This window comes from Pleurodeles waltl, chromosome 5 (assembly GCF_031143425.1).
Source record: "Pleurodeles waltl isolate 20211129_DDA chromosome 5, aPleWal1.hap1.20221129, whole genome shotgun sequence".
NCBI lineage: Eukaryota > Metazoa > Chordata > Amphibia > Caudata > Salamandridae > Pleurodeles > Pleurodeles waltl.
In genome coordinates, this window is record NC_090444.1 from 132,837,985 (window position 1) to 132,864,171 (window position 26,187).

Below are 26,187 nucleotides of genomic sequence, written 5' to 3' on the forward strand. Positions count from 1 at the left end.
TTGATCGGCGTGGTCAACAAGTCAGTGTGTGAGTTAAATGAGTAAGAGGATTCTTCGACTGGGATTTGGCGAGTCCTGTGTGCACCAGGACAGACCCATTGATCAGTTGAGAGTGAAATTCGCGGGTAAAATTTTGCTTGCGAATGTGGGAGAATGAGAAGGAAGAATAGCTATATGAGCGAAAGGGCCATTAGTGAAAATCCGTAAGGTCTCTGAAGCGATTGCGTACCTTCCTGCAGTAAACTAGCAGGTTTGTTTTAGTTATTGGTTTCTGGTTAAAGTGCTCGTAAAAATTTTGCATTAGTTTTGTGTGAGTTGAAGTTTAGGAGGACAAGCCGTAAGACTTTGTCAGCCGCAGTGTGTGAGTGTGACGTCAGTGTGTGCCGCGCTGGGATAGGTTGATTAGTAAGAACAGTCACGAGCGGATTGGCAGCTGTCCGTAAGAGGCAATTGGTTGAGTAAGCGGGTGAAGGGAATCTTGGGGGTAAAAGTAATTTCCTTATTGAATCAAAATAAATACAGTAGACACAATGAAGTTTTTCAAGGCGTTCCGAAGAGCCATGAAGGGTGATTCTTACATTAAGGCATCAGTGGGGGAGCCAACCCCACAGGAAAATTCTCCGGCTTATATTGTGATGGAGGAGCGAGGTGTTGCACTATGTCTTTTGTTAAAGCAGTGGTGTAAGATGACAAAGAAGTTAGGAGCTTTAGCGTTTCCAGAGCATGGAACGTTTAATTTGAGAATTTTGGATGAATTGAGAATGGCATTATATGAGACCAAGACATTACCGAGACCAGCACAGTTTGAGGCTTTAGCGGTTTGGGGGCCAGTGGCCAGACAGCAACAAGAGATGACATTTAAGAGGAGAATAAAGAAAGTGGAGAAATCCTTAGCAGAAACTAGGTGGGATTGGGAACAGAAAAGGTGGAGAACAGAGACATTACAGGGAATTAAATTGATTCCTGCAATCGCAGAGGAAGATGAGTCAGAGAAAGAAGATACTGCTAAGAGAGGTAAGAGTACAGGAACAAAGAAAAAGAAAAAGCCTTATGTAGACACTGAGGACTCAGATGTTGAGGACCTTATTACACAGTTGTTGAGGGATCAACCTCCACCCTACAGGACTCATCCAGGGGGTCCAAGTACTAGTGCCGCTACAACTGCTCCAGCGCAAGCATCGGGGACAGTGGGACCAGTGCAGACAGATAGTGGACAGATACCAGGGGTAGTACAGAGTATACCTAATGCAGGGTCTACTACTGTGGTCCAAGCACAGATGCATCCACCATTTATCCAGAGGTGCCAGTTCTTGAGACGATTTCGAACTTAGTGGTGCCATCGGAGCAAGTGCTCCCGAGGCCAATGCTAGTCCAGACGATGCCGACTCCAATGTTATTGCCTCCGGCACAGCAACAGGGTTTGCCGAAGTTTACACCGATATCAGGAACACAGTTAGATGTCACACCAGTAATGAACCAGGCTATGGGGTAACTTTTCCACAAGGTGCAAGTGTCAGGGCAGCTCCAGATGCGATATCGCTACCGATTACTGTTGGTCCAGCGGTACATTTATTTGCACAAAAGAAAGCGAGTGCAGGAGATCAGAGTGAAATGTCACAAAGTCTCGTGAGGAGGGGAGTGAGTGATCCTGTGCAGATGATGTCATCTATGGGTCAGACCTTTAATGGATCTAGACCGTTAATGGATCTTAGTCCACTTGTAGCACTTTCAGATGCAGTAAATGGCCCGAGTGCGAGTCAAGGTTTGAAACTTTTGACGCCGCAAACCCCAGGTGCAGCGATGCAGCAGGTACCAGTGCCAAATGCAAGTAACATCTTGTTACAGGGACTGACAGCTCAGCAATTGAGTGAATGGTTGGATAGTCTAAATACACCTCCAAATACATCCAAAGGTGAAGAGCAGATAAATCAGGTGAGGTTAGCTGCAGAAGCAACAGAGCTAGTTGAGGGAACAATGGGAGTGAATAGGTTAGAATCCTACACAGAAGAAGAGCTGAGGTATTTGTGCCCCAGAATCACAAGGGAGGTGAGTAGGATACATCAGAAATTATCAGAGCTGGCAGAAAAACATGATATTGAGATTAAGAAAACAAAACATTTGAAACAAAGTTACAGGTTAGACTTTGAGACAAAGGATTTTGAGCACATGAGATCGGCAGGAACGAAGGCCCACTTAAAAGAATTGTTACAGAGCGCTCAGATCTGGGGAGCATTGGAGAAGTGGGAACGTAGATGGGCAAAGAAGAAGGACAAGCGAAAACGAGATTCACAAGAGGAGTCTGAAGGTGTTCATAAAGAAAGGGAATCAGTGAAAATGCTTCCGATGAGAGAAATCCCAGGAGGGCAGTTCCTGTGGCAAAGAAGTGATATATTGTCATTCACAAATGATTACCCAAAATTGAGAGAGAAACCGGTTGAATGGTATCTACAGACAGACAGATTTGTGAAACTCTCTAAATGTCTGTGGGAAGACTTAAATACATTGTTGGAGATAGTGGTTCCATCTGATTTGTGGGTCGAATGTATGAGAGCAGTGGGTTGGCTGACGAGTGAACCGGCAAGGGATAGAGTTATGGGTGTACCCTCACCTGAGGTGATGAAACACTACTATAAGGTAATTGAGTTCCTGAAGACAAGAATTTCTCCCAAAAACATTGATTGGCAGAGAATTGACAGAACTAATTGAAGAGTATTGAAGAGACTAAAGAGTCGATACATACCTACTACGAGAGATTGCTGAAAGCATTCACAGAGTACAATGGTAAAGAAGTAATTGAGCCGAAAGACATGTTACATTTTGTGTTCAGGTTTGTTGAAGGGTTGAGACCAGAAGTAGGACAGATGATTAAGAGTCATTTAATTTGCTGGCAGGCAAAGCCGATTGATGAGGTGTTGCAGTATGCAAAATACTGTAGTGATGAGATTGAATTGAAGCAGAAAAAGTTGGAAAGAAAAAGCAATGGTGATGTAGAAAAAGGCAGCTCAGACGGGAGTGCAAGGTGCCTTAGTACAACCAGTGCCGCAGCAGCAGAGAACTATTATGTTCCTGCCTCAAATGACAGGTAGAGGTCGTGGAATAGACATGACACGTGGTCCGGATTTGGGTACTGTGGTAGTTCAGAATGACATGCACGGAATGAAAAAGATGTTACAGTGTCATTTTTGCGGAAACATGGGACACTGGAAGTGGGAGTGTCCGTTGATGGTGCAGGTGGTGATGTCAGTACATTTCAAACTATGAAAGTCCCAAGAATGAGAGGATTTATTCCAAATGTTCAGAACCGAGTGCAGAATTTCCAACACATGCAGCAGGTGCAAGTGCTGCGTGCACAATTAACACAGTTGTAACCAATACAGCAGCAGGTTCCCATGGTACCTAGACAGCAAATGCAGATACCTCAAGCCCCGATGGAACAGCAATTGATGCTGTTTACTCAGCAGGTCACAGGTCAGAGACAAGACAGAAGTAATGAAATAGTACACCAATTCCTATTTTATAGTGAGGATGAAATAAACGGAGAATGGATGAGTGACAGTTCGGATGAAGGAACGTGTATGCTTACAGCGTCCCTAGAAGTAGATCAGAGAGAACCTTTTGTCAAAAGAAAGGTGATGGGTTACAAGGTCTCATTTTTAGTGGACACAGGAGCCACATGCTCTACAGTAAGAAGTGTGGAAGTCCCGAATTTACCTCTTTCAGGCAGAACAGTTCAACTTGTGGGAGTGGAAAACAGACAGTTGACAAATCCAATCACAGATCCAGTGTAAGTTGAGATTGGTAATTACCAGGGACTGCATAGGTTTGTAGTTTGTGACTCCAGTCCAGTATCCCTACTGGGAAGGGACTTACTGTGTAAGACAAAATGCTCCATTAATTGTTCAGACACTGGAATAGAAGTACAAACTAATAGCGATGATGAAGAAGAACAAGTGGCTTAGACGATGATCAACAATGCAAATGAGGAATACCCATTGATTGAGTTTTTCCCAATGTTTACTGTGAGAGAATTGCATGCAGATTTACAGGGAACAGTGAAGGAAGATGTCTGGAACCTGACAGGTAAAGAAGTGGGTTTGATTAAAGGAGTAGAACCGATTAAGATCACTGTGAAGCCAAACGCAGTATTTCCGCAACTTCCACAGTATAACATGGCACAGGATGTCCTGATGAAGGTGACGCAAAATAATTGGAGATTTTCTAAAACAAGGGGTTTTGAAGGAAGTACTGAGCAGTCCATGTAATTCACTGATAATGGGCTTAAAAAAAGCCTTGTGGGAAAGTGCGCATTGTGCAGGATTTGCGAAAAGTGAACGATCTGGTAGTCAAGTGTTGTCCAGTAGTGCCAAATCCAGCAGTGATACTGTTTCAGATTCCTTGCAATGCAGAGTGGTTCACAGTGGTTGACTTGTCACAAGCTTTCTTTTCTGTGCCTCTTCATGAGGATAGTCAGTTCCTTTTTAGTTTCAAATTCCTAGACAGAGTCTACAGCTGGTGCAGGCTTCCATAAGGGTATACGGAGTCACCATCAATGTTTAATCAGATCCTGAAAAAGAATCTGGAGTTGTTGGAATTACCATACCAATCGACTCTAGTGCAATACATTTATGATTTGTTGATTGCATCCAGGACAAGGGATGAGTGTAAGTATGACTCGATTGCCCTGTTGAATCATTTGAGAAATTGTGGACATAAGGTGTCACCTGTAAAACTGCAGTATTGTCAGAAATCAGGGAAATACCTAGGAGATCAGATTGAAAAAGTCCGACTTCACAAAGAGATGTTAGAATGTTTCTGGGAATGGTAGGGTATTGTAGACAGTGGATTCCAAATTTTGCTGCGATTGCCAAACCCTTACAGCAGTTAACTCATAAGGGAGTTACAGATCCCATTACCCTAGATGAAGCTCAGATGAAGGCGTTCACTGTGCAGAGCTCCAGCATTGGGAATGCCTGATTATACAAAGGCATTCATATTGTTTTGCCATGAACGTGATGCTTGTTCTTTGTCTGTTTTGAAAAAGGTCCATGGAGGTGCTTATCGCCCAGTAGCCTATTTTTCAGCTACCTTGGACCCAGTGGCAGCAGCTTTACCAGGTTGTCTGCGTGCAGTAGCCGCAGTTGGTCAAAGTCTTTCTCAATGTGAGGGGGTAGTCATGGGATACCCTTTGACGGTAATGGTACCACACTCTGTTGAAATCTTGTTGTCAAGGACAAAAACGCAATATTTCACTGGTGCAAGACTGACACGGTATGAGACAAGCATATTGGGTGCTTCAAATGTAACATTGAAAAGATGTACAGTATTGAATCCAGCGACATTGCTTCCAAGTGATACTGTTGAAATTGAAAAAGAAGAAGACATTGAGCATGATTGTCTTGAGGTAACTGAGCTTTGTATGAAATCAAGACCTGATATCAGAGATACACGTTTGGAAGAAAATGATCAAATTGTCTTTGTTCATGGTTCATGCCTCAGAGATGGTACAGGGACACTGAGAGCAGGATATGCTGTATGCACAATCACAGGCACATTAGAAGCTTCCTGGCTTCGAGGTGTATGTTCTTCACAAGTGGCAGAATTGGTAGCTCTTACTAGGGCATGCCATGTTTCTGCAAGACTAAAAGTCACAATCTATACAGACAGTCAATATGGATTTGGAATTGTTCATGATTTTGCTCAATTATGGTCGCAAAGAGGTTTCCTGACCTCTACTGGAACACTAGTGAGAAATGGCAACAAAATAAAAGAGTTGTTGTACGCAATACAGTTACCTGAAGAAATTGCAGTGGTAAAATGCAGTGCACACTAAAAGACGCAGGATTACATCTCATTGGGAAATGGATATGCAGATCAAGTTGCAAGGTTTTGCGCATTGAACTGTATATCGTTTAAAGACAAGTGGTAATTGATGCCTGAGGAAGAAAATATTTGCACACGTTTTGCATTAAAAGTGATTGATACTTTGGAAGAATTGAAAACATTGCAGGAAAATGCAGATAAGGAGGAGAAGCGACTTTGGGTAAAATTGAAATGTGTTCAAAGGCCTGATGAAATTTGGATTTCTGAGGAGGGTCAGATGGTGTTGCCTAATAGTCTATTGTCTCAGATGGCCCGTTATTATCATGGGCAGGCACATATTGGAAGGGATGCCATGGTCAGGTTGTTCAAAATTGATTGGTTCAATCCTAAATTCAGGCAAGCAGCAGAGGCAGTATGTCATCGATGCATAGTTTGTCAGCAACTAAACGTGGGAAAAGGGACAGTGGTGAATTTGAGACACACTGGAAGAGCAGGATGTCCGTTCAGCAGAATGCAACTGGATTTCATTGAGATGCCTGCATGTGGTGGTCTGAAGTACGTGTTGTTGATTGTGTGTGTCTTTAGTCATTGGATTGAAGCATACCCCACACAAAGGAATGACAGTCTCACAGTAGCAAAGTTGTTACTTAAAGAGTTGATACCACGTTTCAGATTTCCGATCTCTTTAGAATCAGATAGGGGAACTCACTTCAATAACGTGATTAAACTCTTGTGTGCAGCACTAAACATTGAGCAGAAGTCGCATTGTAGCTATCGCCCTGAAGCATCAGGACTAGTGGAACAAATGAATGGTACATTGAAATCAAGAACTGCCAAGATGAGTGCCGCGACAAATCTGAAATGGCCAGACGCATTACCTTTGGTGTTGATGTCAATCAAAACATACAGGAAGACAGGGCTGTCGCCCCATGAAATCCTCATGGGCAGAGCAATGAGATTGCCAGCAGTTCCAGCCAATGCACTTGTCAATATTACAGATGATATGGTGTTGGACTACTGCAAAGGTCTGGCTGATGTGGTTCGCTCTTTCTCTCAGCAGGTGCAGGCCACTACCCTGACACCCATCCATGACCCATGTCACAATCTGACAGCCGGAGATTGGGTCGTCATCAAAAAGCATGTCTGCAAGACCTGTTTGAAACCGCGTTGGAAAGGGTGCAGGACTGCCAAACTGGATACACACAAGTCATACAGAGAGAGTGGTGAGTCCGCAAGAGCATGAAGAAGTGTTGTTGAGAGCACCAACAACAGCTAAACAAGTAGCTACACATGAACCGGAACAAGAGCAAGCTGAGCCCGAGGTTGAGCCTGAGCTTGTGGAAGATGGGTCTATCACCCCTGTAAGAGATGAGAGTAAAGAATTACAGGAGGGTGTGCAAGGACCTATCTCAACGGATACAGCAGGAGAACCAAGCACAGCAGTGGTTCTCCCAGAAGCAGACGGTGCTGAAAAGCAAACAGAGCGAGTGCCAGATCAAGAGGGTGAAAGAGTTGAGACGGATCAAAGCCAAGGTGATTCGACTCCTCCTGAACCCATTGCAGGTCCATCAAGAGAAAACACCATAGAGAAAGAAAAGGAAAGGAGTCCAATCCTGAGGAGAATACTGACAGAAGGAACGACAAAAGGAGATAATTGGCCTGAGTCACAAATTGGAAAGAAGAAGGAATTGGTCATAAAGGAAACAATAGAAGAAGAAGTGGATACTACGAGAAAGGAAGAATTGAGTGAAGGAGAATTAGGTGGTGAACGAAGGTTGAAAAGAAAGAGAATAGCAAGTCGAAGATACACAGGTCCTGAGTGGGCATATGCAGCTACAAATGAATGGCAACACGAGTTTATGTCCTTTTGTTTTGATAGAGAGGTTCAGAGTCAGTACTTTGATGTAACCTGAAGGCGATCAAAAGACTGAGTTGTTGAGCTGATCTAAAGAAACCTGAGAAAAAACTGTTGAAATAAAACTGGAAGAGACATTGACAGCCTGATATGACAATTGAAAACCGGATGTGACAAGCTGCTAATCAATTTTGACAAAACGAAAAGGGGTTCTTGGATGTGAAACCGAACTGTGAGAAGAGACATTTTTCTTCATTTTTTATTTTTACGTTGCACTTTATCCAAGAGTTGCTTCTGCTTTCTGATTCTTTACAGATCATGGCTAAATTAAATAACCAAGTTAGAAATGTTAGGTATTGTAGATATTTGAGTGTTGGAGTGGCAGTTATGTGTGGAATAATGTTTATAATAATGATTGTGGGAATGTCTATTCATGATATGAAAAAGGCTACCATTGTTTCTGTTCCTGAAACTACTACACTAACAGCTTTAGAAAGGTTTAAGTTAGATGAGAAATATTTGCATGATTATACTAATGCTCAAGGAGAGCTTTCTTCTAACGTATTCTATCACTCGTTGAGCAAGTATGTTGAGACGATGGATGCGAGGAATTGTCTTGTGTGTACACAAATTCCTTCCTCAGTGGAAGAAAGAGTTGTGAACCATAGTTTGCCATTAGCATATGGCATAAGCTGTAGTTTGCTACTAACAAGATTCTATAACCAAGAGTATATACAATACTTTTACTCTAATTATGATTTAGTGTTTTCATTTGCTCCTATTATTAAATATTTGATTAGAATAGCTAAGGAGCATGATATAGTATTAGTTAGAGGCTTCTTTGAACCGACATTAATGTTTGGGACCGCATACACTCACAAGAATAACTTAATGTGTTTACTTACACCATTAGAAAAGAGCTTTATAGGGCATACTGACGACAGGAGAAAGGCATTGAAAGAAAAGTTAGAGAAGGGATTAGAAAAGAGAACTTATAAGAATGATTATGCTTATACTGCTATTAAAACACAAGGGAAGTTAGCTTTGGATGCATTACATGTAGGGAAGCTTTGTATATATAGGCCAAAATCACACACTGACACTTTATTTGTGGGAATGGGTGAATGTAGGCATGTGTTTTTGTTTCAGAGTAAATGGACTTTTATTCTGAATGGTCAGGACCCTGCAATTCCTGGGATCTACTATAATTGTGGACTTAATGCTTATTATCGTCTTCCTAGAGGATGGTATGGGACATGCTATTTGGGGATAGTTTTCCCTAAGATTTATCAGATAGATGATCTAAAGAAGTTTCCAAAAGTGACTGAATTACATCATAAGCGACAGAGGAGGGAAACCTCTTCTGCAATTGAGGGAGATATTTTTGGTGCAGTAATTCCTTCTGTAGGAGTTATTTTGAATGCAATCAAGATATGGAAGTTGTAATAATATGTCATATTGAAATGTATAACCTATGTTTTACCTTAACTTGTAGTGCTAACTTAGCTGAAATCATGGCCTAGTCTTTCTAGGCCTCGCACACAGAGAGCAGAAATAACAACTGCATTTGCAAAGAAGCATAACATGACCCTGAACTGCCAGATGTTAAAGTTGCTTAGCTAGAAGTTTCTGCAATGTACCGGCGGACAGGAGATGATGAAGATAATTTGATACAAATATGTGTAGAGTAGGCTAAATGTACTTTCCCAGGACTTGAACAATGGAGGCACTGACTGAAGAGGAACATGCAACAATTTTGAATACCTGAAGAGCCGGATGATGAGGACATCGTATAGCAGACCAATCTGCATCGTGGGAAAGGACTAATATAAAAATTGTTAGATTTGGTAAACAAATACTATAGGTTAAAGTCATATCTGCTGACTGACTGACAAATTAGGAATTAGGGGGATGGACTTGTAGACCCTAATAAAAAGACATGACAAGGGGCTAAAACTTCAGATGCGAGGGGAGAATTGATGAAGTCAGGAGAGGCTGTCCGAGGTTCTGTCGTTGGGCTCATAATCTGTGAGCCTGATTCGTGGCTGACTAATTGATGACCCTAAGACGAAGACTGACTTTGTTGCTGATCCATCCTGTGGATTGGTAGCTATGAAAATGTGACTGACAAATTGTGCCTTTTCTTCTGGGTACCAACTGCGTTGATTATAGAATTCTCACCTAGATAGATTTTTTCCAAATGAATGTTTTTCCCTAATTGTTTTGCATGAAGCCCCACATGCTGATGCTAATCTTGGCTAGGTAGGCTGTTAGGGGTGACGCTGAGAGTGACAAACGATTGACAAGCTATTTGCTGAACTATGATATTAATGCTGGTATTTATTTGGCGTGTGTAGGTGCATTTACGCATATGTTTTTCTTCAAGTTATGTTATGATGTTTTTCATTAATGAATTAATAATTGAGCTTGTTGAATAAAGATTGATCTAACAGATGATTTAGTATTGTAATAAATAGGGAAATACAATTTGTTTAACTCTTCACCAAGTTGTGGTTATTCATGAATAGATGTTATAGGTATTGTCAGTAGAAATTAATGGTTGTCTAAACTGTTTATTGATTTCGGTAGTCACTACATGACTAGGATACTCCATGCGATCCAAAAGGTTAATCGACCTATACGCGTCCCCCTGTAAGTTTACTTAGTACGGACCAGGCGCGCTTGCACAGGCCAGGTGCAGTCTACAATGCAGGGGGACTATTACTGATATTTGCATAGCTATAGCCATTATAGAGCAGTCGTTCTCTCAAGTACAAAGGTGCAAAAAATTGCACATCTTATACTTGCAACTTCTCATTAAAAGTACGCAAATTAAGCTAATAGTGGAAAGTGTGTTTTACCAGCATCTAGTGTAAGGGTTTCTACTAAGTGCAAACTGTACATAACAAAGCCATGCCAGATACCGGGACAAGCACAAAATGTCACTTGGTGAAACATTATTGGCTTGAATACATCTACATCTCCTACAAGAACAAACTTATGTGAAATTGCGTGATAAATTATTTTTACAACTTTCTTTATATTGCGACCATACTTCAATTTTGGCCGAGCACTACTTATATGCCTAGGTAATACCACATTCTAGCAGATGCATCCTTATATCACTGGATGGTTGTTTATATATTTTTGCAGTTTTCTCTAACAGTAAAACAACTTATATTGAAGCCACTTCAGAATGACACTGGGATCTGGATGGCGGTATGGGGGGTCGGAATCCCCTCGGCGGCGCAGCAAGCTGCGCCGCCTTGGAGGATTCAATGGGGCGGCGGTACACTGGCGGGAGCCCGCCAGTGTTGCCGGTCCGACCGCGGCTTTACCGCCACGGTCGGAATCCCCATTGGAGCACCGCCGGCCTGTCGGCGGTGCTCCCGCGGTCCTCCGCCCTGGCGGTCTTTGACCGCCAGGGTCAGAACGACCGCCTATATTTGTTGTATGTTTTATGTTATATTATCAGAAAATCCATACTTTTTGAGGCAGATAAATAACACCAAAACTGCAATCATTTGTGAGTATTGACTGACCTTAATACTGACAGTGTTAGCCTTGTCAACGTGCAAATAGATAAGCCTTTACTCGTCGAGTGCTTGAGTAGTACAGTTTGAATGTACTATTTGAAAATCTTCGAGGTCTATTTTGGGACAAACTGATGCTAAAATTACTGGCCACACTGCACATTTTTCTTTCTGCTGGTTTGCAATAGTAACAGTTTAGTAAAAGTCACTGTGCACTGTTATTGGCAGTTCATTTAGAGAGCCTGCTGTTTCATCCTTTCAAGATAGCCCACCAAAAACATCTGCTCATTCACTAAAAACGTGCTTAATTCCTTTTTAACACAAGATGTATTCCATGGGGAGCCCTTCCCATTTGCAAATGGGTTACCACCTCCTTTGAGGTGGCAGTAAAATAGTAATGTTTGGTGACCAGATTTTGGTTACAAAACATTAATACATACCAAAAGGAACTGCTATTTGTAAGGGAGACCCCTAATGTGCATTGCAAAAGCTGACTTTGTTGGTTCCTAAACCCATCTAGCGATTCCCAAAACTTTTTTCCAAATCATTAAATGTGCTTAGTACATTTCAAAAAGGCTTTTAGTGTTCACAAACCTTCTGTTTTACTGGGATTAGTGAGTTTGCAAATGCAAAAACCCTTTGTACATGAGACTCTATGGGCCAGATGTAGCAAGCATTTTGCATGGTGCAAACTGCGAAAATCGCAGTTTGCGCCATGCAAAATGCAGTTTGCGATGCTCATTCACAATTTGCGAGTCTGTACCGACTCGCAAATTGTGAATGCGACTCGCAGATAGGAAGGGGTGTTCCCTTCCTATTTGCAACTCGCATCGCTATGATAAATTGCTTTGTGACTGCAAATGCGGTCACAAAGCAATTTGCAGTTACCACCAGTGTCACACTGGGGGTAACCCATTCGCAAAAGGGAAGGGGTCCCCATGGGACCTCTTCCCCTTTGTGAATGTTGCCAAAAAGGGTTTTTCAGTGCAGGCAGTGGTCCAATGGACCACTGCCTGCTCTGAAAAACCGAAACCAAATGGTTTCGTTATTTTTTTTATTTTGCAACTCGTTTTCCTTTAAGGAAAACGGGCTGCAAAATAAAATAAAAAAACTGCTTTATTTAAAAAGCAGTCACAGACATGGAGGTCTGCTGTCTTCAGCAGGCCACCATCTATGTGAGTGCAGGAACTCGCTATGGGGTTGCAAAATGCGACCCACCTCATTAATATTAATGAGGTGGGTCTTTGCGACCTCATAGCGACTCGCAGAAGGTGTCTGAGACACCATTCTGCATATGGTTTTGCGACTCGGAAATTGCGAGTCGTACCGAGTCGCAATTTCCGAGTCGCAAAATCTAATTTTGCTACTTCTGGCCCTAAGTTCCTTAAGCAACATATTTCTTGATTGCATGGGTACGAATGAGAATACTAATGTGTGGCAAATCCCACATTACTGAAAATGTAGAGATTTGCTATATTTGTTACCTATTGCCTGATTCTTCTCCCATACACCATTTGTCCTGTCCTAAAATGAAGCTCCCTAAGGGCAGTTCCGAATGAAATGCATACACAAGCCCACCATAAAATATTTAATCCATCATAGTTTAGATGTACTGTGTTTATCTGGTTATTTTTAAGGCGTAGCTTCAGACCATTTGTCACAAACATTTAAAACAGTGGTTCCTAACCTTTTGACTTCCGTGGACCCCCACTTTATCCTTACTGGAATCCGGGGACCCCCACTGAATCCTTCTTGGAATCCGGGGACCCCCCAATAAGTCTTTACTGAAAGCTGAGGACCTAATCTGTTAAAATAAAATAAAAATGTAAACAGTCGTGGACCCCCTTAGGGGTCTTCGTGGACCTCCAGGGGTCCCTAGACCACAGGTTGGGAACCACTGCTTTAAAACGTTCACATTTCACCAATTCAATACATACTCATTTAATTTGTCTATCTGAATTTAGCTATAGGGGGATCAATGACTACTAAACACTATTAATTGTTGCAGAATTCAAACCTAAACAATTGCACACCTCGACCTAAAATATTGCTCTAGTAACAAAGGTGATATACATCTCTCTCACAGTCTTTATTGAGGTCATTAATGTTGAGATAAATCCATTCATTTTAAAGACAATGGTTAATGCTACCAAGATAAATAGTTTTAATTAAAATACATGAACCATACAATTGAGCCAATTGATTTTGGTTTCACCCACAAGAGGATTTCTAAAATCAACAATCCGCAAAATTAAGGCATACAATTAGATTTCAATTTGTGAAAACAGACAAATATACCCATTTCTCCCAGAAGAGGTTGTACATCTAGTTATCCATGCAAGTGTCCAATCTACTGATAACATTTCCTAAAAGTATTCATACCAAAGACAAATGACTCACCTTTAGTAAAAAAATAATACCACAAAAGGTATCTATCCTAAGTCATCCGGGTATCCATTTCTCTTAAAGAGAAACTATTGAGTCAATTCAGCTTGAGAGACTAGCTATACACGCATTTAATTCAATTAAATCATTACTGAATTGAAACATCAATCACCATCAGAGTCTTAGGCAACCCAAATGTTTCCAATCAGGGCGAGATAAAAAACAAATATTAGCAATACATTTGGATAGGCAGCTGATACCATATTTATCTTCCTTTTTTCAATTTTGTGACATACCTGGACCATCTTGGTGTGAAGTCCTTGACCCATTTCAGTCCCACCGTGAGTAAGCAGCACCGACCCATCTGTGTACACATGCACCAGAGCTCCTGCCTACAAAAAGACCGTCACAGATTTGAACAGCGATTGCCATTTTTAAATACATTTAGTTAAATTGGGTCATTTCTATATCAAAACTTCTAGAATGGAAGATCTAATGTATGGATTGCATGTACCTTAGTTTGCCAATCTCTCAATTCCAACATATTTGACCTAGGGGCAAATGAGGGCCAAATCTGATGCTTAAATCCGTTTCAGGTGTGTCATGAAACCACTGCTACATTCAGGTGCTGAACAAAAATATTGTCTGACCACAATGCTGAACTCAATATTTAGGCTGCCAAACTTTTGTGAACCTGATGCACATAATTAAAGTAACTAAAGAACAAGTTATGTATCTTCGGGAATGCTTCTCTGGTGGATACTCTGTCTAATTGCAGATTCCTCACATGTAGAATATTCCCCAGGTGTCAGACTAGATCTGGTGGCTTTTTGCGTAATACTCCTATGTGATAATGTCAGTTCTTGCTTGATTTTCAGATGCAGAACATAAAACAATTGTCGATGCCAGTGTGAAATTCAAGAACTTGGGACCTTTTAGATGGTAGAAGTAGCTAGTCCACAGAACTACTTGGTGAGATGGCAGTGAGGAATTTATGGTTAGATAAGGTATCCACCAGAAAGAGCATTACCAAAGGTAAGTAACTTGCTCTGATGGATTCTCCTAACCGCAACATCCTCAACTTAAGAACAGATACCAAAGCAGTACCTCTCAAAGATGAATGGTCTATAGAGTGGACTCAGGCCAAAAAGTCTTGCAGGACCAAGAATGCAAAATTACCTTCCTGCCACATCTGGTTGTCAAGGCAGTGGTGATTTGTGAACTGTGCACCGATGCCCACGTCTGAGCCTGGCAAACCTTAAGATGGGCACTTAGCGTGCAATGCAGTTGAAGCAACCCTAGCACTGGGGACATTGGGTTGCAGTCCCTCCAGCAGTTCCCTTTTTGGCCAGTACTAGAAGATTTTCCCCCTTTATATAGTTTTTTTCTGCTTAGGCTTCACCCTGGAGAAATCCACACAAAGCTGATCATCCACCTTATGGTTCTTGATATGATTGATGTAAAAGGTTAAAGCCCTTATGTGGTCCAACCAATGGAGTCTATCCATTTCGATGGATGGGGAGGCAGAAAGAACACTGAGAGAACGAAGGTTTGCCCAAAATGGAGAAGAGTCACAACCTCAGGCACAAAGGCCATAGGAGTGCTCAGCTCCATTTTGACCAGAAAAAAGATGACATAGGGTTGAAGTTCACTCATGCAACAAGCTGGAACAATAACAGTGAGGAAAACAGTCTTTAAGGTAAGAATATGCAATTAATAGCTGAGCATCGGCTAGAAGAGCATACATATCAAGACCAAATTAAGCTCCCACGGTAACATCACAAATGTATAGGCAGGGAACATGTGTATCAAAGCTATGATAGATTATATCACAACAGGTGATTTAAACGAGGAAGGCTGGTAAGGGAAAGCAAAAAATCAAAAGGGCTTGCTACCCTTAAAAAAGTACCCACTGAAAGGCCTTTTTGGGCCAAGGATAAAACAAACAATAAAACATTTCACAGTTTGACTTCCACACCAGGCTAGAAATTTATCCCAATGTCTGGCATAAATGTATTTTGTGAAAGGGCACCTGGCAGCGAAGATTACATTCACAACTTTGTGTGGTAGATCAAAGGCAGTCATATGCAGCTAAACAAGCTCCAGACATGAGGGTCTGAACTGCACAGGTTCAGATGAAGTACCATGCCCTGACGTTTAGATAAAAGATCCTTCCCAATATTGGAGGACAGATGCTGATGCCCAGATGTTCTGGTTACTACAGTCTCCTGGCCCAATCCAGAGCCACTTGGATGATTTGGGCCTTATCTTTTTTAGAACTCTGGGCTGGAGAAGCAGGGGTGGGAATGTGTCTAGGAGTCCTGTGCTCAATTCTAGCACGAACGCATCACCTACGAACTATCTTCGCACAAACTCAAGTGCTCTAAAATTTCAATATTGTGTGTTTTTCAATGGTGATGAAAAGATCTAGCCAGGATTCTCTCCACGGTCTCATGATGCCCTGTACCTTTTTGGGATGTATACATCATTCATGGTCCACCAGATGTCAAGGGCTGAGCTCGAAAGGACCCACTCTGCCCTGCTTGTTACAGTACCACATGGTGATGCTTTCGTCAGTGAGAACCTGCGCCAGCCTACGTTTATGGGTGCAGCTAAGACTTCAATGGATTACGAATGGCCCTCAATGCCAACAGATTGACATGGAGCCAGGTTTTTACAGGAGATTACCATTCTCTGATCTTTACCTTCCCCAGATGATTTCCCCAACCCAGCAGTTACAAATTCGTCACCACCATCAGCTCTGAGTGGGGAAGGGAGATTGCACTCCAGCAGTCATCACTGTAGATCTTGTGTGCAGTTTCCTTCGGAATCTGAAGGTTATCTGACAGGTGATGATGCATGATGCTAAAAGGCTGTGAAACCTCAGAACTTTCTTTCACCAAGATCCAAGACTAAGACTGAAACATTAGGATCATAGCCTGGATGTCCTGGACTCATTGCAATGTAGGAAAGTCCCTGAACTGTACTGTATCCAGGACAGCTGTAATGAAAGGAAGCACTGCAAATGAGTTAAGCGTGACTTTGACTCGTTGATCATGAACCTCAACGATGTCAGGAGGGTCGGTAGCATCTGGAGATGGTCTACGACAGACTGTGGTGAGCCCGCCTTCAAAATCAAGTCGTCGAGGTATGGAAAAGCTGGTATCCCTGGCCTCTGAAAATGAATGGGCAACGACTACTGCGATCACTTTTGTGAACATCCGAGGAGAACTGGTGAGGCCAATGGGGAGCACAAGAAATTGAAAATGCTCCTGGTCAACCTTGAACAGTAGGTAATGTCTGGTTACTACTGGAAGGGTGTATTAAAATGCATTTCCTGCAGGCCCAAAGGCACCATCCAGGCAGACAGAATATGGGCCAGAGTCAGCATTTTGAACTTCTCCTTGTGCTGAAAGACATTCAGAAGGCAAATATTCAAGACAGACCGAAGACCTCCATCCTTCTTAGGCCTGAGGAAATAGTAAGAGTTCCGGGTACAGAGCCCTCTTAAAGGCTCCTTTGGAGAGTAAAAGGCACATCTCTTGTAATAGGGTAAAGAGGTGTTCCTCTGAGATCTGCTCTGATGTGTAGGGAGGGGGGATCTCAGTGGAGCAGAAACAAAGGGTAGGGCATAGTCATGTAGAAAGCTCATGCTTTTTAACAGACTTTTTTAAACAGACTCGCACTCACACATGCCATGCTTCACCATTGAGTCCCTCTCTGGTATAATAGACAATAGCGGGGAGATAAATCCCACTTTTAAGGTAGCAATTTGATGTTTGAAGGATCGCAATATTGGGACCAGGAGAAGAGGAATTTAAAATGCCTGTGGGTGTTCCCTTCGTACATGAGATTATTTATTGCTTGAGCACCTTATAACAGACTAACACAGTGTAGTTTGTACATGGAGTATCAACAGCTCCTCAGTCTGTTGGTCAACACGTTTCAGCTGGTTGTTGTCACTACCCTTGTGGTCATCCACCTTTTACCAGGACATTTTGGCTCCAGAGGAAGTTTATTTTTCAAGTACTTAGTTTAGTTAAACCATACTCTTACAAATGTGCACAATCACCCTACAAATAACATGAGATTTTGTTTGCTGGGAAATTCCTGGTTCCTCAGTTCTGAACAACATGAGATAATTAGGTTGTGCATGATTTATGCACATGGGTTGCTTACTCACACCTCTACAAAAAATATTTTACAGAGTTTAACACTGCGTTGTGTGTAGTGTCACACTCATAGCCATAAAAAGGACAAACACATTTACAATAGCGCTGTTCCTCCTTCACATGAAAGATATGCCCTCTGTTAAAAACCTAAACTCTCAGTCGGTATAAAATGGCCCTTCAAAACACTATTTGTTTTGGAAACAGATAAACATTCCATAGTAGGGATCATACTATACATACTTTTTTAAGGGCTTCTATTTCACCTTATGAGATGTTACAGGAAGGTACATCCTTGTGTCACACATTGAAAAGAGAAAGCACACCCTCCTTTAGGTAAACAAGTAAAATGGGGGTACATTGGCAAATGCAGCTCTTGTGTGCTTCTGTTTTCTCCAATCCATTATTTAATTTTTCTACATGTCATCCCATTTGTTAGACCTGGCATCCTTATGGTGGTCTTACCCCAGACTTTTTGCCTTTCACCTCCTGTTTTCAGCTGCATCTTTTTTGTTAGACTTAGAACTATGAGCACTTTACAACTGCTAACCAGTGCTAAACTTCATGTGTTTTTCCACTAAACATGGCAACATTGGTGTATCCACAATTGGAATATTGTAAAGTGGTATCCCCCATACCCAGGGCCTGTAAATTAAAGGGTACTAGTGGGCCTGCAGCCATGATTGTGCACTTAAGTAGCCCAAATAACTTGTCTCAGATCCACCACTGCAGAGCCTGTAGTGCTGTTTTGTTTTTTACTGCCACTTCGACTTGGCATTTCAAACTCTTGCCAAGCCTTAAACTCCCTGTTTGTTACAAATATGGCAACCCTAAGGAAGGTCCTAGATAGTCCAAAAGGCGGGGTGCCATGTAAGTAAAAGGCAGGACCCGTACTCATAGGTCAGCGTTGGGAACTTCTTAATATACTTTAAAGCTGTAATTCCTGATTAGAAAGGAATAGCTGTATCATGTTCCATATCATTGGAATGGTAATAATAAATCCTCTTTACTGGTAAAGGCTGGTTTAGTATTACTATTTTAGAAGAAATGCCACTTTTAGAATGTGGGCATTTCTATGATTTCACTGTTCTGCGTGCCTGACAGCCTGCCTCAAATTCATGTCTGGTCTGTGCTGGGTGACAGCTACAATTGTGCAATCCCTCCAGACACCCACAACACCGGACACTCAACTGCATCTGCATTCATTTGCTGTCCCCACATAAAAGGGCTGATTACACCATAATGATAGTCTGGAATCAGGACTGGGCTCAAAGGGGGACCTGCACACTTCAGAAGGATCCTTGAAGTCATCCCCCACATCTAAGGCACTTTTTAGTACATGTACTGGAGTTCTGATCCCCTGATATCAGTGCACGTCTGGACCTGAAAGAAACTCTGCTGGAGTAAAGGCTGATAGAAGGATTTCTACCTTGCTGTGTCTGACTGTTGCCAGGAGCTTCTGCCCTGCTTTGCTGAGCTGTGCTGAAGCCTTCTGATCTCTATCCTGCCAAAAGGAACTAAGGACTATCACAGAGTGACTTCAAGGGCTTGTTGGCTTGCCCACTGTTCTTTCCCGAGATCTCAGGGGCCGTTCATCAAGCACCTGCTCTCTGCTTCTAAGGAGCATTCCTGACTGGCTGGAGTGCGGTGCATAATTGCCAATCCCTCTCCACTTTGGGAAAACTGGATCATTCCTTTATTAGTCTCCCTGGCAAGTACGGCAATTCATTGCAGCCTGCACCTGAGAGACAGTCAATGATGCTCTGAGTGCACCTTTGCTAATCGACATGGGCACTGCTGAAAGAAGTGACCTGCCCAGTTGCCCAGGCAACTGTGAGGTGCTGCACGCACCTGTACCTCACCTGCGCAGTGAGCTGGGCCCGTGCCGGACTCCACTCTCTGAAGCAACGCCTGCATATAACCAGGTACTTCATTGTCCCGGCCCGCAGCTGCAAAGGTGTGTTTACTTGATTAACTTGGACCCGAGCGGTCCCGACTTTGTTTTACTGTGCACCTCGCCGTTGTGAGGCATGCACTTTATTCATAACTACGATACACCTCAGTGAGGTCAGAAATTACCTATGAGAAGTGCATCGACTTCTAGGACAGCAATATTTGAATGCATCACACAAATTACCATAAAGAATCTAAGATGAGTCCTATTGAAAGCTCTGCATTTGATTATTGAAAAGTAAATAACTCTTATTCCACTGATTGGATTTTTGTCATTTTGGTCTAGCGGGATTTACCGCCAATGTTGTAATGAGGGCCATAATTTCTAACACCGTAAAAAAGCATAATTTGCAGGGGAAGATAATAAGGTATACAACATGGGTGGATTTGCAGTCAGTGTGCTTTCGCTGGATCACTCCTTTGCAGATCCCAGGTCCAACATTTTAGATACTTTTGTAAGGTGACTTAAATTGCAGTTACCACAAGGAGATGCCTTGTCACTGCTGGTAACCCGCACATGATGGAAGTGTTGCCTCTCTTTTCAGGTCAGTGCTTCCTCACGTGTATTATGGTCATCCCTGGTAATCCTAGTAGGTTTATGTGAAAACAGAGGTTTTTCAAAATTAAGGTTGCCTGTACCCAAGATCAGCCACTGCTTCTTTATGTGGTTAGACAATTCGTTACTGCACATTAATGGTGTGTGTTCTATGAGGGCATCCTTATTGTTATTTTTTGCTCTTTTTAGGGATTTTTGAATGATGTTCTTGTGATGTCTTCTGTTTGTGGCTCTGCATGTTTATTGGAGTCTTCTATACATCTATAATTAAGTTGCAGTGTTAAATATAGGTTGATAATCAAATGTTCAGATAGGGGCACAGGTAAAAATTGCTGACTCATAAAGGTTGTTTCTATCAGATGGCGTGTGATGTGTATCTGTTCATACTGTCCCACCTTGAAGAAAGATTTTGGTATCAAGAAAGGTCAATATCTCTGCACTAATGGAGTTGGTAAACTTCAGGAATTTGTTTTGTGTTTTTATCCACTCCAAAAAGTGCATGGTACTGGGCAGATCCAAATTAAAAGGACAATGTTGATGTACCTCTTCTAGAGTTTAATCTGGTCTCTAAAGGGATTGGTGTCAGTACTGATATTTTGTTTTAAACTTATGGACACAGAGGCATGAAATGCTAGGAGCAAAGGTGCTTCCCTTAGAAGTAGTGTGTACCTGCAAGTACACAGTACCCTCAAACTCAAAACAAAAACAAATTGTCAAGGCTAAAGATGTGCACTCCAGTGCAAAGAGTTTAGGAGTGTTACGGGACAATGTTTCAAGAATATAAGGTTTTTCCATTACCAAAGTCATGCTGAATGGTTTGAAGGACCCATCTGTCCGGTTTGATAAATCCTCAAACCTCTCACAGAGGGTTATGCATCTGTGCTGCTGCTGCTAGTGAAGGGGCTGGGCAGAGTGGTTCCCTTGGTGGCCTGCATGTTGAATGCTAGTTCCAAGTCCCCTGACTTCAAAAGGACTGGGGTGACTGCAGCAAAGGGTGAAGAGGGGTCCGATATTCTGATCCCTTAGAGTAGCCTCAGAATTTCCTAAACTAGTGAGGAAACGTTTTGGCATGGGCCAAAAGACACAGTGACCATACTATGGTCCTACTCTCTTTGAAATGTTCCAAGGCAGAATTATCTTTTGCAGTGAACAGACATGGGCCATCAAACCGCATGTCCATAAAAGAGGCCTGTTTGTCTCCAGAGAAACCTATGGAGTGGAGTACGTCACTGGTGCCAACTACCCTTCCCAAAGAATCTGTAGTATCAAGGCTAGCATGACTCACATATTTTTTAACATATTGACCATCCTGAATGGTTTAGGCCAGTGAGGTCCTAAGGTCTTCTGGGACAGCTGGCAAGATCTTGCTGGCCATGTCCCAGATGGCACAAGTATATATCGGACCAATAAATAAACTGCATTGACACCCTCAATTATAGGTTAGTCGAAGAGAACATTTGTTTTCCGAATGCCTCAATCCTGTTGAACTCCCTATTCAGGGGATTAATAGGGGCTTGAATTGGGGCCCATCTTGCTGGTTGAAGCCTGACCAACCAGACACTCTGAAGTAGGATGTTTAGTGAAGAAATCAGAGCCACCAGGTGTCGGTCTCCGATATATGGCCATCTGTCTATTCACCAGTGGGCAAGAACAGGGCTTTGACCAGGCAGCCATTCAGAGGTCAATGAGGGCTTCACTGAAAGAAAGCAAGGGCTCACTTGTGGCTGTCTCAGGCTACAGATTTCCATGAGGACATTTGTCTTAATCTCAGTAGAGCATAGTGGTAGATCCAAGACCTCAGCTGCTCATCGAATTATACTGCAAATGAAGCACAGTCCTTCACTGTAGCTCTAAATGGTGAGTTCAACCCTGTATCTTGGGAAGTATCAACTTCATGATCCACAGAACAATTTTCATCGTAATAAGGGGGTAAATCCTCCAAATCCCCACCACCATCAGCTCTAGCAATGTCAAGCTTTGGTCACAGTCAGAGCCAAAAATATAATGGAGCCTCTGAGGGTGTATTTTCTTTAGGAGATGCAGTCAGAAATCAAAATCAGCACTGGGTCGTCCTTCGGTGCAGTCAGTACTAGTGTTGATGAAGAGGGAGGTACCTACACAGGTTGTGAGCCGGGATGGAAGTCTGTACCCGAGTCTGCACAGAGCCTATAACAGTTTCAATTGTGGTCAGACAGGGCTGAGGACAGATCCACTGGCGGTAACCTGACTGATGGCCCCTGCAAATTCTTTGGGCCTGATAGATTAGTGCCAAACATCTGTAACATTGCCTCTTTAAAGGCTTCAATCTACCATAGTGTTGCCGATGGTCTGACTGACACTGTGACATGCTTGTGACTTCTCCTTAGATAGAGTGACAGGATGAGGTTGAATCCTGCTTCACTTTCTTGTGTTTACATTTGGATTTCAACATTGACTTAACGCAGAACGTGAAGACAAAGTAGACCTCTGGTGGGAGTGACCTTCAGAGTGGGTTTGCACCCTTAAATTGCAGCAGGAGTGGGCTTATGTGAGGTCCATGACTACTTCTTGTGTTCAGTGATGTACAGCTTCGATTTGCAGTCCCCGTTTGCTTTCAATAACATGAAAGTACACTTGTAGCATGACTCTGAGACATGCCCTCAGCTCAAACACCAGAGACACACCTTGTGCAAGTCTGACGGACATCTGTTTTATTCAGTGACAGCATGTAGTCCTAGGAAGGGACAACTTTCCCAAGCCCACTGGATTTTTCTCTGTTTTAGGAGTCATCAAAAGTTCAACATCAACGTCAAACTGTGTGCAAGGATTAGTGCTTATATGCGACTCTGCTCTGTCTTTTTCCAGTAAAGTACAGAGTCTGCACCGAGGTGCAAGTTGCCATCTAGTGGCATGAAGAAATAATGCTGAAAAAAACTTCTGGATCAAGCCTGGCTGACGAGGAATATTTTAAAGGCTTGGTTAGACGTATCCATCAGAAACATTAGTTCCAAAATATCACGTAGATAACAATAAAATTGAGTTTAAAATCCAAACATTAAAATTAACAAAAATGGCAAAACCCAAAGTAAAGTGCAAACAACTATTGATAATAGAATCATATCATATAGGGGGGTCATTCCGACCCCGACGACCGTCAAAAGGCCGCCCGCCGGCCCAGCGGGAAAGACCCAGCAACGATGAAGCCGGCTCCGAATGGAGCCGGCGAAGTTGCTGGGGTGCGACGGGTGCAGTGGCACCCGTCGCAATTTTCAGTGTCTGCCAAGCAGACACTGAAAATCTTAGTGCAGGGGCCCCCAGGGGCCCCACGACACCTGTTCCCGCCAGCCTCTTCCTGGCGGTGCAAACCGCCAGGAACAGGCTGGCGGGAAGGGGGTCGGAATCCCATGGAGGATTCCTTTGGCCAGGGGAAAACCGGCGGGAAACCACCGGTTTCCCTTTTCTGACCGCAGCTTTACCGCCGCGGTCAGAATTGGCCAGGAAGCACCGCCAGCCTGTTGGCGGTGCTTCCGTGGTCGTTGGCCCTGGCGGTCAATGACCGCCAGGGTCAGAATGACCCCCATAGTATTTTTGAAGTGGGGTTAATCACCTGAGATGGTATCCTGGCGCTGAGAACATTGCTGCTATGGGAGCTTAGTTGAACAGCCAGTTCTTGAGTCCTTTCCTAAATTCCAGAAAGGTGGAAGATGTCCGAAGGTGAAAAGGGAGGTCATTCAAGGATTTTGTCGTGATGTAGGAGGAGCATCTTCAACTATTGCTTAGTCAGATGCGGGGGGTGAGGAGGTTGGGGTGCGAGGGAGAGGAAAGCAGCGCACCCGTGTCTGGAGGGTTGGTGGGAGTTCAGCCGGTGGTTGATGTATGCTGGTCCTTGATTGTGAAGGGTTTTGTAGGTGTGGATCAGCATTTTAAATTGGCATCTCTTCTGAATGGAGAGCCAGTGGAGCTTCTTGAGTTGTGGGATTGTGTGGGTCAGTTTGGGGAGGTCGAGGACGAATGTGGCTGCTGTGTACTGTATGGTCTGTAGTCTCTTTACGAGGTGCGTTGAGTGCATTGCTGTCATTGAGCCAGCTGATGACTAGGTACTGAGTGACAATTCATCTGTTTGTTGACAGGGAGCGATTTGAAGATCTTAAGGAGCATGCAAGAGTGAGGAAGCAGGTGGAGGAGACTGCTTTGATCATGTTTTTCATGGTGAGCTCACTGACCAGGATGATGCCAAGGTTGCAAGAGCGGTCTGTCGAGTGAGTGCGGATTCTAGTTCAGAAGGCCACCAGGAGTCATTCCACGGGATGGTGTTATTCCCAAATATCAGCACTTCCGTTTTGTCTATTTTGAGTTTTACGCAGCTGTTTTTCATACAGTCGGCAATGCCCATCATGCACCTGGGGAAGTTAGCCCTCATGGTCGAGGGGTCTTCTGACAGTGACAGGATGAGCTGGGTGTCATCTGCATAGGATATGATGTTCAATCCGTGGGTTCTGATGATGTTGGCCAAGGAAGGAGGTGAATCATTTGAGGGTGTCCCATTGGACTTCAATGTGGTGAAGCATTTTGATAAGGGTGTGGAGGGATATGGTGTTGAATGGTGCTTAGAGGTCGAGGACGATCAGAGCTCCCATTTCTCCCTGGTCAAGGAGAGTTCTGATGTCGTCGGGGCCAGCAATCAAGGTGGTTTCAGTGCTGTGGTTAGTATGGAATCCGGATTGGGAGGAGTCCAGAAGACTGTTGCCCTCCAGATGTTCCTTGAGTTGGCGGTTGATTGCATTTTTTTGAACGTTGGCGGGAAAGGGGAGCAGAGAGATAGGATGGGTGGTCTTGAGTTCAGTAGGGTGAAAGGATGGTTTCTTGAGAAGGGTTTGACTTTTGTGTGTTTCCATTCTTCGGGGAAGGTGGCCATAGTTATGGATGAGTTCAAAATGGCGGTGAGCTTGTTGCTGATTATCTTGATCCCAAGGTTGAAAATATGGTGGGGACATGGTCCATGGGTGCTACTGAGTGAATGGAATTCATGACAGCTGTTGTGTTGTGTGTGGTGAGCTAGTCCCAGGTGGTGAGCAGCTGGTCGGAGTTTGCATCGAGTTTGCCTCAGTGGGAGCAACGAGGCTGAGGGTATCAGCAGCGGTGGGTTGGGGTGCGAAGTTTATGTCAATGGTGGAGATTTTGTTGCAGAAGAATTAGCAAATGCATTTAATTATTATCAATTTAGAATTTACAAAGATGCAATACTTTTTAAAAATATATTTCAGGTAATTAAAATGAATTCATTTTGTAATTATTCTTTAAAATGTATTTTAAAGTACAACTAACAAAACAACTGTTCACATTAAAAGTATTTGTATTTAATTTACTAAATGTAAGATAAAAATAATTAAAAATGTTTTTAAAAATCTTTTATTTTTAATGATCTTCACCAGTTAATTTTTTTAAATTTAAAAATATAAAAAAAATTCTCATAAATCTTCCAAAATCCAAAATAGTTTTTAAATACATTTCATATTTTAATAAATTAATTTATAATGGGGGGTCAGATGTACGAGGCTAATGCTAATACTACTAAAATTGAGGAAAGTGCATCAGCATAAAGGGAGGGGGCACAAGTTAACATTCTAAGGTCAATCCAGTTAGTACTGGAAAAAATGCAATATTAAGTACTATTCTAACTCTACTCCATCTAAAAGTGTGGAAAAAGGATATATTTGGGGGGTCAGATTTAATATTCCTACTGCAATTTAAGGAAAATTGTATAAACTGCTGAGCTCTTATTTGGGACGGGAAAAGATATACTCCTCCTATTCCAAACTAAGCAACACACAAACACGGGAAAGTGTTGGACTTTGCAGGGATCGGACTGACTTCACAGCTACATCGAGGGGGTGCGGGGTTCGGATTTACTAACCCCACTCAACAGGTGAACAATAT

At 42.8% G+C, this 26,187-nt stretch overlaps 1 protein-coding gene across 1 annotated transcript in view; it reads right to left on the reverse strand.

The window, feature by feature from the left end:
- Window positions 1–26,187, reverse strand: part of LOC138295473 (xanthine dehydrogenase/oxidase-like) — a 794,335-nt gene that overhangs the window by 183,152 nt on the left and 584,996 nt on the right. The window contains exon 28 of the mRNA XM_069233806.1: window positions 13,890–13,985. Within this exon, the coding sequence (XP_069089907.1) occupies window positions 13,890–13,985 (96 nt within the window). The remainder of the gene's footprint in view (window positions 1–13,889; window positions 13,986–26,187) is intronic.